The 15,979-nt window shown below is 38.3% G+C and overlaps 1 protein-coding gene across 4 annotated transcripts in view; it reads left to right on the top strand.

The window, feature by feature from the left end:
- Positions 1 to 15,979, top strand: part of KCNQ5 (potassium voltage-gated channel subfamily Q member 5) — a 519,245-nt gene that overhangs the window by 425,808 nt on the left and 77,458 nt on the right. For all 4 annotated transcript variants that reach the window (XM_041761784.1, XM_041761768.1, XM_041761774.1 and 1 more), the window contains exons 6-7: positions 3,704 to 3,814; positions 9,856 to 9,951. In XM_041761784.1, the coding sequence (XP_041617718.1) occupies positions 3,704 to 3,814; positions 9,856 to 9,951 (207 nt within the window). The remainder of the gene's footprint in view (positions 1 to 3,703; positions 3,815 to 9,855; positions 9,952 to 15,979) is intronic.

The raw sequence follows: 15,979 nt of genomic DNA, 5'->3' as shown, positions 1-15,979 counted from the left end.
TTTTTTTCTGCAATCTCAAGGAATTCCTTACAGAGCCCCACCTTTGATACTGTTAGTGATGTGTGATTAACTTGGCTACTAGGTTCTTCTACAGATTCACTTTCTCCAACCTTGGATGACCCTCCCCTGTTCTGTAGACCTCTTGTTAATTTGTCCTTGACACCCTCTCACACTGTCACCATCCCAAGCTTTAAGCCTTTCACTCCCCAAGCTGATCCCACCATCTCCTTTACTGGAATTGAAGAGAACCAAGTCCAGCATTCCCAGTGCTGCCCTTTATTCACACTATGTTCACATGTCTCTGCCTAGTAAAAGACATGTCCTTCCACACTGCCAAGGCTAGCCCTTCCAACTATACCTTGATCCTATTTCCCTTCCTCCGTGGTTGCCTTACCTGTAATAAAGCTACCACTCTTCCTCCCCACCTCAGGCTCATTCTCTCTGCAGACATGCACAAACACATCTAAAAAGCTCGCCTTCAAGTTAGACTTCTGGGAGTTCATGCCCCATTTTTCTCACTCCATTTGTTGCCAGTGTTCTTGGAAGGATTCTTCATTTATCCTCTAAATATTTACTGAATTCCTCCTACTTTGTGGCAAACATTATGCTAGATGTTAGAAAGATAATAAAGACATGGTTTTCCTTCTCACAAAGGAAATAGAGACCAAAGAAACATACAGAAATCTACCACTTGTGGTAAGTGCTATAAGAAACAAGGGGCTGAAACAGAAAGTAACTGGAGGCCCTATTATAGACAGTGTGAGTAGGGAAGACCTCTCCGATGATGGAGTATTTTGGATAGACTTGAAGAATGAGAAGGAGCCCTGGGTGGGGAGAGGAACAGTTCTGGCTGAAGAAACAGGATATGCAAAGGCCCTGTGGCAGAAATAGCTTGGCCTGTTTGAGGAGCTAAAAGGACATTGTGGTCAAAGTACAGTGAGCAAGGGTGAAATCAGGTCAATCTTGGAGAGGTAGGTGGAGACCAGGTCAGATAGGCCACTGTTTGGAGCCTAGAGTTTATTCTGAAATCAGTGAGTAGCTGTTGAAGGATTTTTAAAAGGGAATGACAAATCAGTTTCCCTCACAGGTGTAGAGAAAACGAACTGAGGGAATCAAAAGCAAAGCAGAGAAACCAATTAAGAAATTGCTGCCACAGCCTGGCCTGCCACCATGGCAGGGAAGACAGTGAGCAGGGAATGAATTTGCAGTATCTTTGGGAATTAGAACCCATGGTACTTGATAGATTCAGGGAGGGAGGCAGGAAAACAAGAAATGAGGACAACTGAGGCTTCTGACATGAGCAACTGGGTGGACGGTGGTGCCCTTGTTAGGATGACGGGATGCATTTGGGGAACATGCTTTGGGGGGAATAAGTTTTCTGTCTTAAACATGTTAAGTTTAAATGACTGTGTGCCATCCAAATAGAAATATCAGCTGCACATATGTGAATCTGGAGCCCAGAAGAATCTGGAGCTTGAAGGTATAAATTTGGTGTGTTCACCATTAAAATGGTGTTTAAATCCATTTAGGGCACCTGGGAAAAGAGAGAGAAAAAGAGGGATAGAAGAGGAAAGAGAGAGAAGAGTAGAATTTTTTAAAAACAAGAGCCTAGAACCAAACCTTAAGAATCCAATAGTCAAAGGTTGACTAGAGTAGGAGGCGCCACATAAGAGGAGCCACCAAAAATATGAAGAGAAAAATCATGGAAGTAAGGAGAAAAGAAAGCTAGCGAGGACTTATCAGCTAACTTGAAAGTTTCTGAAAGGTCTGGCATCATGAAGCATCATCTCCTTCTATCATTTCTGCCTCTCAAATGTAACCCCTCCTTCCAAACCCAGGTAAGATGATAAGACCAAAGCAACCTCTTTCGTAGAAACCAGAGACCATCTATCTCCATATCCAGGATCTTTTCTCAGTCCTCATTGTCCTTGTTTTCTATGAGACTGTGATACCAATGATTGCCTAGTCCTTTTTGAAACTCTCTCTTCTCCATTGAGGTTCCATTTATATGACTCACTTCTAGTTCCCTTACTTTTTAAAATATTTATTCTTCTCTGACGTCCCTTTCCCTTCCATCTCTTTAATGTCTGTTTCTTGAGGTGCCCTTGGACCCCTTCTTTGCAGCCTTTGCAGTCTCATTTATTTACAAAGCTTCAACAATCATCCTGTGCCTGATTCTAAAGCCCAAATCTCATGCCAAACCCAACCTCTCTCTTTCAAGACTCAAGCTCTCTATCTCAATTCCCTGCTCGACATTTCTAGATCAGAGCCATACTAACATTTAAAAAGCACTTATTTACAAAACCAAACTCTCTGTCTTTGCTCCAAAATCTTCTACTTCTCATTATCATATTTCTATTTATGGTACAACCATCTTCCCCTTGAAATTTTTAAATCCTTGTTGACTTAGTCTTCCTTTTCATCCCAGACAATTAACAAATGCATTTCTATTGAACTTCATAACACACCTCTTCAGTCTGCACTCCCATGCAGTCCCATTGCCACTGTTTCAATTCACTTGCCCCATCATTCTGCCAGGTCATGCAGAACCTTGTGGGCCCTGGAAAGGAGCTGTGACTTTGTTCTAAGACGCATGGGAAAATCCTGGAGCAGTCTGATCATGGCAGAAACATGATGCAAATTTCATTTTTCAATGAAATCCTCAGGGATCCCTGGGAGGCTCAGCAGTTTAGCACTGCCTTCAGCCCAGGGCGTGATCCTGGAGACCAGGGATTGAGTCCCACATCGGGCTCCCTGCAAGGAGCCTGCTTCTCCCTCTGCCCATGTCTCTGCCTCTGTGTGTGTGTGTGTGTCTCTCATGAATGAATAAATAAAATCTTAAAAAAAAAAACCACTCCCTGATCTAGCTGTAGTATATCTAGTTAATCTCCTTTTCCACTAATCCTCTTCAGACCCCCCATGCTCCAGCCCAACTGAACAACTTATACTTTTTAGAACCTACCCTATTTGTCCTCACAGCTGTGCAGCTAATCACCTATTTTACCTCCCTAGATCACCCTCTTCATCATTTCTGCCTCTCAAAATATTGCTTCTCCTTCAAAGACCAGGGATGTTGACATCTCCCAGTAAAGCCTCCTTGACCCCGTAAGCTGGTGATAATCAATCTGCTCCTTGAATCCCCAGAGTAGATTATATGTACATCCATCATAATACCTGTCTTGCCCTATTTTGTGTTTTAATGATTAGTGTGTGACGTGTCTCCCCTCTTACACCATAAATATCTTAGGACAAGAACTATGTACCTCTCATTTTTGTTCCACTACAAATCATAACACGTACCTTGCACACACCAGACCTCCAGGAAATGCCTGCCAAGGTAATAAATAGACAGCCTTAATTAACATAAATTATTGTTTTGTGTACTGATTCAGTCCTAAATCCATGGTGCTATCATTTCTGTATCACTGATGGTTATCCACTTATTTAAATAACCTTTCTTTGAATACACTTAGAAAAGATGGAAAATTGTGTTATAAGGGAGGAACAAGTATGTAGGTTATTCCCTTCCTTAAACAAAGAGAAGCTCTGTTATGCGTCACGGAAAATTAAAGCACGGTAATAAAATTTGCCAACAAGGCTTGTTGAATAATGATTTAGTGGAAACGTTGCTTTGCCTCCTGTTCATAGGTCCTAACTTTCCTCTCAAGTACTTAAGCTGCACGTTCTATTTATTTTGTTTTAGATTACATTGACAACAATTGGCTATGGAGACAAAACTCCCCTAACTTGGCTGGGAAGATTGCTTTCTGCAGGCTTTGCGCTCCTTGGCATTTCTTTCTTTGCACTTCCTGCTGTAAGTATCTTTGCAAAAATAAAGCGGTTTAAATTATATCTTAGAGGTTTATTAGCATGAGCTTTCACACATTGGAATTCCCAAGAACATATCTATATTGCTTACAAATATAATTTTATTGATATAATGTTGACTTCTCTACATACATCCAGTGAAAAAATTTATGAAATATGGTCTTTCCTTGGAGATGCTTAACCTGGGAGTTTTATGCCTGCTAGGATTTCATGATCAAATAATCATTCAGATGGCTCACCTCTCAGTCAACGTGCTACTAGTACATTTAAAATATGTGTAATGGGGGATCCCTGGGTGGCGCAGCGGTTTGGCGCCTGCCTTTGGCCCAGGGCGCGATCTGGAGACCCAGGATCGAATCCCACGTCGGGCTCCCAGTGCATGGAGCCTGCTTCTCCCTCTGCCTGTGTCTCTGCCTCTCTCTCTCTCTTTCTCTCTCTCTCTCTGTGACTATCATAAATAAATAAAAATTTAAAAAAATAAAATAAAAAAAATAAAATATGTGTAATGATTTAAAGGTATCTTCTTTTTTAAACTGATCTCTCCAGTTTGGCTTAGAACGTGTGCTGCTGAAGAGATGAATGTGTCAAATGGAATATTTACCTCTTCAGATGCATTTGAGTGAAAAGCATATGACTTTAAAGGGATTCAGTGTGTCAGATGATTTATTCTTTCTGTCATCGTCATTGATTTTTCCTAATGAACAGCTTCTGCATCTTTTCAGAATGAAGAGCACATTTATTTTCCCCCAAGCTTCTGATTATTTTCTCCTTAATAGATGAAGTTTGCTTTCTGATCATTTTATTCTCTTGTTTCATTAAAGGCAGTTGATCAAAATATTACAATTTGCCTCCATCCCTAAACTCTCACTTTTGTTCATTCCACCTCTTACAGGGGAAGAAAGCCAACAAAAGGGAGTGTGACAGGAGTGGCAGGAGTCATGCTCAAGGAACAATAGCCTCACTCTTGCTCCAGACAGAAGCTGAGTTGCCTCACAGCATCTGCTGAGTAGGGACCCCAGAGTACTCCCAGCTTTCAGCTCACAGGGCTCCTCCTCTGCCTGTGAATGAGTGCAGAGGCTCATTTTGTTCCCATGGCCAGAGTTCAACTCTGGATTGACCAGCTGGTTCTGCCCCAGACTATATAAGACCACAGAGAAGACACTGGAAAGACTATGCAACCTCTTGAGCATTAGATTTAAGCTCGAATGTAAAGCCACATACTGCAAGGCTTTGTCACATACTACCAATGTGACTGTATTAGTTTGCTAGGGCTACTGTAAAGGTATCACAGACTGGGTGGCTTAAACGACAGAAATCAATTGTCTCACAGTTCTGGGGTCTAGAAGTCCAAAATTGAGGAGGTGGCAGGATTGGTTCTTTCTGAGGGCCATGAGACAAGGAACTGCACCAGACTTCTTCCCTTGGCTCTTGGATGGCAGTTTCTCCTTATATCTTCACATTGTCTTCCCTCTGTATATGTCTATGTCCAAATTTTCTCCCCTAAGGACACCAGGCATATTTATAGGGCGCATCCTAATGACCTTGTTGTAACTTGGTTACTTCTGTAAAAACCTTATCTCCAAGGTCATATTCTAAGGTACACATTCTAAGGACCTGGGAATTAGGACTCCAGTATATGAATTTCAGAGGGGTATAGTTCAGCCAATAAGAATAACCCTGGGTATGTTTCCTCTTCTATATAATAGAGAAAGAATTATTGTGCCCAGAGAAATTTTATGAAGACCAATGTGGTAATTAATAAGTCAAATGTTTGTAATGAAGAAAACTTTCCTGGAGTATTTCTTCCATTTTCTGTATGAATCTAGATATATTATTTCTTGTCATGAAGTGACAAAATCAAGGAGCGTCCAAAAAATCTCACTTATCCAGAATTGACTTACCTGGCAAGCCTAACAATCCAGAACAGAGCAGAGAGTCATTCAATAATCAAATTCCCTACATGAAAATACTTTTAGAAACAATAAAATACATTCTTGGGCTTTTTATTTAACCAAAATAATTGCTGCTTTTGTGTTTATGCTTATGCTGAGACCACATATAAAACAACTTCAGTGATCCAGTGAAAAGCTGCAAACAGGGACATAGGCAACCTCTGAGCTATTAAAATCAACAATAGTGTATGTGCTGTCCTCATAGGAGAGTCTCTTGAGAACTAATTCATAACCTATTCTTAATTTAGAGAAAATTCTGATAAGCTGAGCTACATAGCTTCATAATTCTCTGAAGATTATCAACAGCAAAGGCAGAGGATGATTGAACAAACATTGTAACAAGAAGAGATTATAGAAGACTAACAACAAAGAGGGGGGTACATCTGTAAGGGGCAAACAGATGCAAGTGTTCAAAATGTAAGAAACTGGGGCCAATTAGTGTTAGTGTCAGCCCACCTTTGGAAGCTGGCTGCATCCAGCACAGCAAAATACCAGTCCCTGTAATGAAACTCTGGACTATCACAGGAAAGTTAAATTGTGTCATTCTGTTAGGTTAAAGGTCAGAGACTAAGTAGTCATGCTTGAATATGTTTCTCAATAAAGTGATTACAATTCTCATATATCCAAATTAATATGTGTTGGAAATGTGAAAAACTTGCTTGTGCAGAACTGAACATCCCCTAACAATGCCAAGAAAAGTGGACTTTATCATGGATATTTTATTGCTACCTCACATTAGATGCTGAGCTCTTACTTATTAAATGAAAGACTAAATGGTCCATATATACCCTTAAAAAAGAAAACAAAGGGCGGCTGGAAATGCCATTATGTCTTATGTATCTGTCCGCGACAGTGCTGTAAGAGTAAGACTTGGGAGAGTGCATTTTGCTAGGAAAGTTAGAGATGAGTCATGAGCCATCCTTGCTTGGGGTTCCTCCCACCCAGGAAACCCAAGGACCAAGAAAGAGAAGAACCTTTCCCCATCTTTCTTCAAAACAGAAGGACTCTCCTGAACATCACCGAGTCACACGGCCACCCTTTCCAAGCTCCACAGGGAGGTCACTTTCCTTGAGGCCCACAGCATCCCAGAGCTAACCCTCAGGAAGAAGCTCCCTGCTTCCCAGCGCGGCCCCAAGCACAGGCCTCTCTCCTGTTCAGGATGCCCCCTTCCTTCCTGCTCAGAGCATCATTTAGTTGAGCCTGTCTGCCAGTGTGAGATGCACAATAGGCTTCTTTAATCTCGGAGGGGGAAAGGGATAAGTATTTAAAACATTTACCAGAATGTACTTTCTCTGTACTTAATGTTTATGTAGCTCTTCTCAACATAGCACTAAAACATAAAACCTAAAACTCAAGTCATGTGACCTTAGGAAATGAACTAAGAGAAAATTTGATTTCTATATCTTGGTTAATTAATTTTAAATTTTTTTAATTTCATTTCTAAGAATTTTCATCTTATTAATGTTGATATTTGAAGGGATGGCAAATGGATTATATGCATATCATATATATCATAAGTTATATATATTTTTAATATATGTAAATATATATAAAAGATAATGGATTTTATTTTAACAGACTTCTAGTTAGGTTCACTGAGCTGTGTACTTAAAAATGTGGAAGAAAATTGGAACGGAGCCATAATGAGACAATGAGCAGACCTGGTTTAATAACTGTTGTAATGTACAGTCTGGCGCAAAAGATATGTAGTAAACATTTGCCAACTACTAATATATGTTTCTAGGCAATGCCAGTGTGATTTTTAGCACATTTTAGTTTGTTTGGCAAATGCTGAGTTTGTGTTATGTAGAGCCTGTCTTTATTTTCCAAAAGGGATTTAACTCTAAACCTCATTTTCACATAACATGTGCCCAAAAATGGTAGTTATTGCTATTAATTTAATGTCTACAAAATCTGAATTATGCTCCATGAGAGAATTATATGCACTATGCATATAAGGTACATACACACATACATACAACAAATATGTAATATAAACTCTCATGTTTTATATTCTCTTACATGTCTATGCTTCATGAAAAATAACGTTAAAAGGAAAATAAATAAGTCTTTCCTAAATGATTTCAAATAGCTGGAAAAACTTTAGGAGTTACGAATGACTAGAGTTGGAAGGCCATTTTTATAATCTCCAGATGAAGGAAAATGTTTAAGTCGACAAACAAGATCATACAGACCAGATTTGTATGTTTGCACAAAGTTTGGTTGGTGCAACCTCAATCTAGTGAAGATCTTAGACAGCATGAGACAATCATGGAAAAAGACAGATGGAAAACAGAACCTATGACATAATTTCTAACTTCATGGTACAGTCATTCATCCTAATTAATAACGGAGTAGCTTATTGCTCATTAATAGCAAACAGTATTACCGTGTAACTGTATTTTAAACAAAATTGCATTACTGATTATCTGGTTATTGTCACGGATATGCTCTGAATTGTGACATCTAAGATAAGAAGGAAGGTTAAAGGTGACCTAGAACCCAAAAATATCTTCCCCAAGTTGTCATCCAGCCAAGACTTAACACCCCCTAATGATGAGAACCCCAACACCTGCCCCCGTAGCCTATGCCATCTTTGAGCTACTTTAATTTAAAGGAGGAAAGAAAAAACAACCATTCCCTATCGATAGCAAATACTGACTCGGTGCTTATAAGAAATCCATCTCTAGCCTAAGGGTCAGACTCCTTGAAGTTTAATAAAAAGGTAATAATTTATAGCTCGCAAGTAAAATCCACAGACCTGAAAGCAGTGGAGCTCCGCGTGCCATGCTAATAAAGTAGAGACTTACGCGAAAGCCCAGAGACTGAATTTAGCTAGCTCCAAAAGCCCACCCAAGGCTGAAACAAAGCATCTTGATTCCATGGATGTTAGACCAAAGCAAACTGAAAAGAGGGAGGCATTTCAGAGAGCCAGGATTTTGGCAGATCAAAATGACAAGCAGAAGGAAGCAAACCAGTGTTTGTACTAATACAAACACAGAGAGACAACTCGTCTTCCTAACCCCAAAATCTCAATAGGTGAACTAAAACCAAAAAGGCAAGGGATGCTTAAAGTGTGAGATTAAAACTCAGAGAAGAAAGACTGTGCTTTGCAATAACCCATGCTCTTGTCTTTATTATATAAGCAGGCAAAATGAGAAACTTTCTGTCTTCAAAATTGAGTGTGTGGATAGCTGTCTCCCCCCACCCCTTTCACTTTACTTGAGTAGGTGGAGAACTGTAGCATCGAGGAGAATTGAGTTAGGATGGACTTTAAATATACACCACCATTTCAAGAATGGAAAATATAAAATTTCATCGTATCATCAGAGGGCTAGAAAAACTGCCATGTACACAGTAGTGAGACATTAACTGCCCCAAATGCTAAGCCCATCTCTTTCCAAAACCAGAATTCCTATCCTCTAAATTTCATCATGTCCCCTAATTCCAAATAGATACAACCATTCACTTTAACTAAAGCTTTAAGAAGTATCATAGGGAAGGCCACACACACACACACACACACACACACACACAAAAACACTTTTCAAGAATTGTGGTTTTTAATTAGAATTGTGGTGCCTCTTACCATAGTATAAGAAATCATAAATGGGTAGGATCCCTGGGTGGCTCAGTGGTTTAGCACCTGCCTTCAGCCCAGGGTGTGATCCTGGGATCCCTGGATCAATTCCCACATTGGGCTCCCTGCATGGAGCCTGCTTCTCCCTCTGCCTGTGTCTCTGCCTCTCTCTCTCTCTCTCTCTCTCTCTTTGTGTCTCTCATGAATAAATAGATAAAATTTTTTTAAAGAAATCACAAATGGCATTGCCTGGTTGATTTGCTAATGAACAAAAGCTGTTACATTTTTTGACAGTCTTGCCTCAGAACTTGCCATTGCCAGTGGTGTTATAACAGAGGTAAATAGTGTTTGTTTTAATAAGTAATATGTTTACAAACGGATTGCACAGTCTTTGTCTTTTCTGAGACTCATTTTAGAAGGTTTTTCAGAATATTTGAATTACCTTGATAGTCCTTTTGAAAAAAAAAAGTTTACTACTTTTGTATTTTGTTCCAGGGCATTCTAGGCTCAGGTTTTGCATTAAAAGTACAAGAACAGCACCGCCAGAAACACTTTGAGAAAAGAAGGAACCCAGCTGCCAACCTCATTCAGGTAAATGTCAATGTAATAGGCTGATGGCAACATCAGTCTCTGAGTGCTTGCCGGGTCATTTTCCAGTCTGTGTGCTTCATTGCTTAGTAGAGCTACTGATTTGTTTTGTTTGTAAAAATGAAATTGGAACTTAATGTACAGTCTTGGATTTGGGTAAACATTCCCCACTCCCAAACAGAAAAGATATATGTTTTCAGCAAATGGCCCATATGTTGCTCAGGTTTATTAACCATGACAGCGAGGACACACAGAGGTTAACAGGTGTGTTGGCCCTGGAATGACCTAACGTGTCTTATGGATGACTTGATGAAACATAATTGATCATTAAGTGATGGAGCAGAGCATGGCATTGTTCCCTGCATTGCAATTACTTTCTCCAGGCAGGCGTATGCCACTGTTCTGAAGAACAGCATATTTGTTTAGGATGTCAAGGTTTACTGCTCATAGGATTGCTTGAAGTGCCATCTAGAGCAATAACTTGAAATAGTTAATCCTATTTTAAGAGCTGGTAGGATTATGGAATATGTCAGTGTTTGAGAATATGAAATAATAGGCATATTATCTGAAACTACTTCATGACATATGGCTGTTTAATGTTTCATTTTCTTTCCAATAACTCAAGGTTTGCTTCAGCATTAAAAAAGAATGCTCTACTATTGTCATTCATATCTTTTGAGAATAGAACCATCCTAAAACCAGGTTCCTTAAGAATCACAAAATACATTCTTTTCTAAATCCATGCCGTAAAACTGGTATTTAATTATGGAGACAATGATTGTGCAATCTGAAATTTCTTCCCTTCCTGCCAAGCAGTGGGAGACACAGAACTTCTAAACTGTAGGGGTTTGGAGTAGCAATCTGAGATGTTAGGATATTTGTCCTCATGTTGTAGTAACAAGCACATTGTTTTAATTTAGATTGTAGGTTTAAGTGGGTGCGTTGATAAGGGATAACTGCTGCACAACCCTATCTTTAGGCTTTGTCTATGTCTGTAATATGCAGGACGTCCAACAGACATGGAGCAGGGGAAACAAGCAGGAGAGGGTGGTTCAATTATATCATGAAGGCTGTCTTCTTGTATCTAATGACTAAATAAGTACTAATTTTCAAATCAAACTACTCTGCAACTATTGACAGACCATTGGGCATGACTTCTAGTGCAAACCACTGAGGGTCTTTATTTTTTTAATTTTTAGGTTTCATAGAACATTAAAGATAAGTATTGTTGTCTTAAAGAAAAAGATTCCTAAGTAGTAGAAGTTTAGGATCTGAAGCCCAGTGATAATCGCCATAATGAAAAGAGATGCCACACACTTTAGGATGCACACAAAACACCTGAGGCCTGAAACTGTTGCCTTTCATCCTTTGGTGCTTCTTAACTGTTTATAAGGTGCTTCCACACTTTCAATGAATTTTTCTTCTCACTATTTTTATCTTTTAATTATTTTTACTTCTCATCTTTTAATTCTAGAGCAGTGTTTTTCAACTTGTGAATGCCGAAGTTATTCTATGGGTTCCTTACATCTGTCTAGCCACCAAGCCCTGTCTATATATCTTACCCATATCAGGACTCCTTGTTCTCAAGAGAATGGAGATACTGTTATGGCAAATAAAGTTCAAATTTATTTAAAATTCTTACTAAATTATTTATTCTCTTTAGTTTTTTTTTTAATATTTTATTTATTCATGAGAGACACAGAGAGAAAGAGAGAGGCAGAGACACAGGCAGAGGGAGAAGCAGGCTCCAGGCAGGGAGCCCAACGTGGGACTTGATCCCCATCTCCAGGATCACACCCCCGGGCTGAAGGCCCAGCTAAACCGCTGAGCGACCTGTGCTGCCCAGCTTTAGCTTATCTATTGTATATTTTCCCAATCAACACATACTCAAAATGTGATCACCCCTCTGTCTCAAATAAATAAATAAAATCTTAAAAGGGGAGGGCTCTGTATCAAAAAACATTTGGAAGAAGGGAGGAGCCACATATCATATATAGCATGTTTTTTTTTTAATTTTTATTTATTTATGATAGTCACACAGAGAGAGAGAGGCAGAGACATAGGCAGAGGGAGAAGCAGGCTCCATGCACCGGGAGCCCGACGTGGGATTCGATCCTGGGTCTCCAGGATAGCGCCCTGGGCCAAAGGCAGGCGCCAAACCGCTGCACCACCCAGGGATCCCTCAAAAAACATTTTAAAGTATCAACTGTTTTATTAGAAAATGAGCCCTTTGAGGCATTTCTCATGCATGTATCCCTTGTGATGATATGGAGCTCTGCTGTCCAGTACAGTTGCCAATAGCTATATGTGGCTATTTAAATTTATAAATTCAAGTCCTCGATGGCACTAGCCATATATCAAAATATGAGTAGCAATATGATGGATACTGGCTACCATATTGTACAAGATAGATCTAGAGAATATTGGAGGAACTTCCTTGATCTAACATATCAACTACTAAATTGTGCAAAAACAATTTCCAGTTGAACTTGAAAACAGATTGCTATTCTTGCAGTAAATCATTGGACCAGAGGTACTAATATGTACACAACTAAAGCTAGACAAGGCTTTCCTCTCAGATAACCCATAAAAGGTGAGAGGCTGACTGAACTGTTTTGCTTAGAGATCTAGAATTCCATTTTATGGAACTGAGTTATGTAATATATTTTGTGATCAATAATTAAATTTGCACAAATAAGAAGCTTTTTCACAGTAAGAGAAACCATCAACAAAATGAAAAAGCAGCCTATTTAGAATGGAAGAAGGTATTTACAAATGGTATATCCATTAAGGAGGTAATATCCAAAATATATAAAGAACTTATACAACTCAACACCAAAATAAACAATCCTATTTAAAAATCAACAGAAGACTTGAATAGACAATTTTCCAAAGAGGACAAAGAGACGGCCAACAGACACATGAAAATATGCTCAACATCACTCATCATCATGGGAATACAAATCAAAATCACAATGAGAAATTCCCTCACACCTGTCAGAATGGCTAAAATAAAAAAAGACAAGAAATAACAAATGGGAAGAATGTGGAGAAAAAGGAATCCTTGTGTACTTTTGGTAGGGATGTAAATTGGTACAGCCATTGTGAAGACAGTATAGAGGTTCCTCAAAAAATTAAACATAGAAATAGCATATGATTCAATAATTCCACTTCTGGGTATTTACCCAAAGAAAACAAAAACACTAATTTGAAAAAATATATGCACCCCTATGCTTATTGCAGCACTATTTACAATAGCCAAGATATGGAAGCAGCCCAAGTGCCCGTCAATAGATTAATTGATAAAGAAGATGTGAAAATATATTTATACAATAGAATACTACCCATAAAAAAGAGTGAGATCTTGCCATTTGTGACAACAAGGTTGGACCTAGAAGGCATTATGCTAAGTGAAATAAGTCAGACAAAGGCAATACCATATGATTTCACCTATATGTAGACTCTAAAAAATAAAACAAATGAAAAACAAGCAAAAAACAGAAACGGACCCATAAATACAGAGAACAAACTGATGATTAAGGGGAGAGGGATAATATGTTGGGCAAAATGGGTGAAGAGGAATGGGAGGTACATGCTTCCGGTTACAGAATGAATAAGTCATGGGGATGAAACATACAGCATGGGGAACATAATCAGTGGTTTTGTAATAGCATTGTATGGTGACAGATAGGTAGCTAGACTTGTGGTGAGCACAACATAATGTATAAAGTTGTCAAATCACCTGAAACTAATGTAACAGTGTGTGTCAACCAAGCTTCAATAAAAAATAACTAAATTTATGCAAATGTAGATAATACTTGTGAAATTATTAATTTTTCTTTTACTTAAAATCCCAAAAAAAATCCCAGATTATGTGTTATGCTAAATAAAAAAAATAAATAAAATTAAAGGCTTAAAATTTTCAAGAGTACCTTTAAAATCTAATCATAATTACATTAGTCAAAGTAGAATCTACAAACCCATAAGGCAATTATTACCCCTCCCCAAATGCAATTGATTTTTTATTAGACATAGGAATAATAATATATAATTATTAAATGTTTTCATTGTTCTTCCTTTCTGTAATCCTTAGCCAGAATTCAGAGCTTTAAGCTTTGATTATATATATTGCAGAAATTTATTTTTAAGGATGCAGTAGATTGAAAAGCAATCCTCACTTACTAATCCATTTATTTTCTCAACCAATAAACCTGCCTTGATTTGCTCAACACACAAAGCATCAAGACCAAGAGTAATGTCATTTGTTTTAAGCCAGAGCCACTATCTTTCTCAAAGGGCACTGAAGATTAGTCTTACTGTGGTGATCATTTACATGCAAATATCAAATCATTATGCTGTACACCTGAAACTAATGTTATATGTCAATTATACTTCAATTAAAAATTAACATAAATAAAAAAATTAAAAGGCACTGAGATGCCCAAATTGCTTTGTCATTTGGTTGGTGAGACAATTAAATTAACCAGCCTTTCTGGGTCTTTAGAGAAGAATTTAAAACCCCAGCAGCTTTCAGCAAATTTAGCTGTGTCAATATCTTTGCATGATTCATTTATATTAACTTTTCATTTCAAGTGGAGTGGTCTGGGAAAAGAAAGCAGCTTGAATACCTGCCCAAATGTCACAACTTTCATTAAGAATGCCCAAGAATGGCAAAGTATTTTTCAGTTTGCAGGGTGTTTCTAATACATGATGTCACTTGATCTCCAGGCCAAGCCTAGGAAGAGCTAGGACTCAGTCCCTAGTTTCTGAATCATAATCCATTACTCCTTTCAAATAGTAGCAGTTGCATCCTCATTTATGTATCACTGAAGGCTTGAGGCTAGAGTTTAAAAATACTTCAAAAAATGGCATGTTATAGGGGTTTACTTTGAGAAAGATTGGACCAGCTCAGGGTATAACCAAGATGCTTGCTGGAAACAGAAACAAGAGATTAAGTGAAAGTTTGTAAAGTGGAATGCTGACAGGCTTATTCTCCTGAAGGGAAGAGATTAGAAGACACTGCCATGGGGAAGCTAGGTGGTCCAAAAGAAATATATATATATATATATATATATATTTAGAGAGAGAGAGAGAGAGAGAGAGAGAGAGAGACTTTGGCTTCCACCAGTGAAATATCTGAGTCTTCACCCAGTTACCCTGAAGGTCACCAGTCAATAGTTCAAGCCTTATACAGAGCGTATATAATCTTTTTTAGCACTTTACTCATAAATAATAACAGCCTGAGAAAAAGTTTCCTAGATGTGCAAAACAATGGCAGAAAAGAAAGAAAGAAAGAAAGAAGAAAGAAAGAAAGAAAGAAAGAAAGAAAGAAAGAAGAAAGAAAGAAAGAAAGAAAGAAAGAAAGAAAGAAAGAAAGAAAGAAAGAAAGAAAAATAGGAACAGAGCTAAAGTAGTGAAAACCTCCTAGAAATTAGAAGGAAAAGAACAGAGATAGAAAATAAGACCAAAAAAAATAGGAAAGTTGGATGACCTTACCAGGAGATCAAATATCCAACTAATAGGACTACCTTATAAAAAGTACAGAGAAATTAAGGGAGGATTTTAGCAAAGAAATTTTGCATTATGATTCTCCAGAACTGGCTGACCACAGTACTAGGGCCCCCCAAGTGCCCAGCGCTACAAACAAAAGAACACTTGCAAAAAAAAGGAACCCTTACATGACTTCTGGGTAGTATGTATCTAAAGGGTCAAGAATTAAGATGCCATTAGGTTTCTCATTAGTAACCCTAAAATTAAAAGACAATGTAACAACACTTTCAAAATTTGGGGAGGAAAAATCTCCAACTTAAAATTCTATACTCAGCCAAACTATTCACTGTGAGTAGCATAAAGACATTTTTAGACAGGCAAGATCTCAAAATTTTACCTACCATTTACCTTTATTCAAGAAGTTATTTGTCATATACATGTATTGCATCCTCTTTGTCCATTCATCCATTAATAGGACACTATTAATAGGATTGTTTCCACATTTTGGGTGTTGTGAACAGTACTGCAATGAACATAGGAG

The sequence above is a fragment of the Vulpes lagopus genome, chromosome 1, assembly GCF_018345385.1.
Source record: "Vulpes lagopus strain Blue_001 chromosome 1, ASM1834538v1, whole genome shotgun sequence".
NCBI lineage: Eukaryota > Metazoa > Chordata > Mammalia > Carnivora > Canidae > Vulpes > Vulpes lagopus.
This window is presented reverse-complemented; position numbering and strand designations above follow the sequence as displayed.